Raw genomic sequence first — 2,073 nt, 5'->3', positions numbered from 1 at the left:
ATATTTTATTTCCTCAATAAGCTACAGTGTCTGAAGTGCTAAAATGTATAAAATTTTCACGTTAAACCCTCCTATTAGGGAACTGATTTTATTGTCCTAGTGGGTTGTTTACTACTATTAACATAATCTTCTTGTGTCCTAAACGATTCTTCCCAGAGATCACTCTTTAGGAGATACAAATATTCTAGTGCATATGTATTATTGTGCTGGACCTTTTCGTATGTTAATGTTTCTGCTCGATATTACAAATGTCAGAAGTTATCTGGTAAAATCTGAAGTCTCTCCTACACAGTCTCTGCTATGTAGTCCTGTATTTCAATGTTTTGCTTCAAATGTTACATGCTATAAATTGCAGGTACTATACCGATCCATCTGGCACATTCTGGCAATGCAATGCAAAAGCAATAGGATCTGGATCCGAAGGAGCTGATAGTTCTCTTCAAGAGCAATACAACAAGGTAGCTACTATGGCAATTTTAGATATACATGGTTGTGCAAGGCAAATTTGCTTTGACGGCAGCCTTCTCTATTGTGGCTACTTAGATCTATAGTAATTTTCTGTTTGTGGTATTGTGGTGGCGGTGATGAGAATAATTTCATGAGGGCGCTTGTTTATCCAGGACCTGTCCCTTCTGGAAGCTGAAACTATAGCTCTTTCCATCCTGAAACAAGTCATGGAAGAAAAGGTATATTTCTTGTGGTTTTTCTGTATCTACCTGCTTTAGAAGATAGATAAAGCATCCCTGTTATCAAACCTGGATTAGGTTCATTCAGGCTCCTGGTTAATGAATTATTACTTGGTCTATTTGGATAAACTAATCGGGTGTGCTTAGATGTTTACTTCTAAATCATATAAACACTGCATTTAAATATGATAAAGAGAGAATACACTATTCAATCTGGTACCAGCTGACCTGAATGTATGTTTTGGGTACTTTTGTATTAGACGGGTAAATTGGACTGATGCTTAAGGATCCAGTTCTAGGGTTTCATTTTGTTTTACATAAATTGCAGAGTATTGCAACTTTTACATTGCTAATTACTCATTTGCATTAACAGGTAACCCCTAATAATGTTGACATTGCAAAGGTGGCTCCTACTTACCATCTATATACACCTGCCGAGGTTAAAGATGTCATTTCTCGCCTTTGATCGGCAAGGCCATTTATCTTGTTATCTGCCTTTCTTCGTACTTCATACTACTTGCTAGATTGCTGTTTAATTGTGCTGGATGCTGTGACCTTATTGTGTTCTGGTTGCTTATCCACTGAACCATATTCCGTTCAAAGAAGTTTAGTAATGTCATCTGCAATTTCTCTAAAAGTTTTATTCCCTTGGAGTCTATGCTGTGAAATTATAATATGTCATCTCTCATTTTTCACATTCGCAGTGAAACAATTAATAGCTCACAAAAAATAGCTGAAGGTTGAATTTTAGTTTGCAAGTGTCTTGTACTTTGACTGGTTCCAGAATTTTGCTCTCAGGGTAGTTCACATTTTTATTGTTTTTTAAAGAAATTTGATATGGACAACTTTCTTGGGGGCCTTTGCTAATATTTTACCTCATTTACTGGATGTTTTTCAATTTTCACCAATGTAACCAATGTAACAGGAGACTTGGAGAAGAAATACTACAAGTGTTCAAGTCAATGTCACATTTAAATGCGGTATTGTTGGATATTGTTGGAGAATTGCTAGTCCAGTTTATGCGGAGAACATTGTGAATGAGGAAGTGGACTGTTTAACTAGCCCTTTTTGGTTCTCATACCTCAAAGAGGTTGAGGGTATTAGGGTTTAGGGTTATGTTAGGTTGTTGATTGTGTTATGCGAATATTCTATGAATCTATCTATTAAATTATTATGCTACAGAAAGAACAACCTGAAACTATTGCCGAAATTATGCCCATTAATAATTAATCTATGCAATACTGCATACAAGATGATATTATCTTGGTCTAAGAGCTGTGCACTTCTTCAGCTGACTGAAATGAGATGCAAGGATGTGATGGCGAAGGTAGATATAGACGGAAAAGCTCATGCTAAGTTGAATTTGTACTTCATCTAAGATACTTCA

General features: G+C 36.1%; 1 protein-coding gene across 1 annotated transcript; it reads left to right on the top strand.

The window, feature by feature from the left end:
- Positions 1–317: 317 nt before the first annotated feature.
- LOC121987911 (proteasome subunit alpha type-5-like) lies at positions 318–1,323 on the top strand. Its single transcript, XM_042541614.1, has 3 exons — positions 318–458; positions 621–686; positions 1,060–1,323. The coding sequence occupies exons 1-3, from the start codon at positions 333–335 to the stop codon at positions 1,150–1,152; spliced, it is 285 nt and encodes a 94-aa protein (XP_042397548.1). The 5' UTR covers positions 318–332; the 3' UTR covers positions 1,153–1,323.
- Positions 1,324–2,073: the final 750 nt, after the last annotated feature.

This window comes from Zingiber officinale, chromosome 5B (genome assembly GCF_018446385.1).
Source record: "Zingiber officinale cultivar Zhangliang chromosome 5B, Zo_v1.1, whole genome shotgun sequence".
Classification (NCBI taxonomy): Eukaryota; Viridiplantae; Streptophyta; class Magnoliopsida; order Zingiberales; family Zingiberaceae; genus Zingiber; species Zingiber officinale.
The sequence above is the reverse complement of the archived record's forward strand: the minus strand, read 5'-3'. Positions and strand labels throughout refer to the sequence as shown.

Bases quoted from the DNA above. Each gene is read 5' to 3' on its own strand.
- LOC121987911 (XM_042541614.1), top strand. From the start codon at position 333: ATGTTACATGCTATAAATTGCAGGTACTATACCGATCCATCTGGCACA. The intron at 459-620 runs GTAGCTACTATG...TTGTTTATCCAG, and splicing joins TTCAAGAGCAATACAACAAG to GACCTGTCCCTTCTGGAAGC. The intron at 687-1,059 runs GTATATTTCTTG...TTGCATTAACAG, and splicing joins AACAAGTCATGGAAGAAAAG to GTAACCCCTAATAATGTTGA.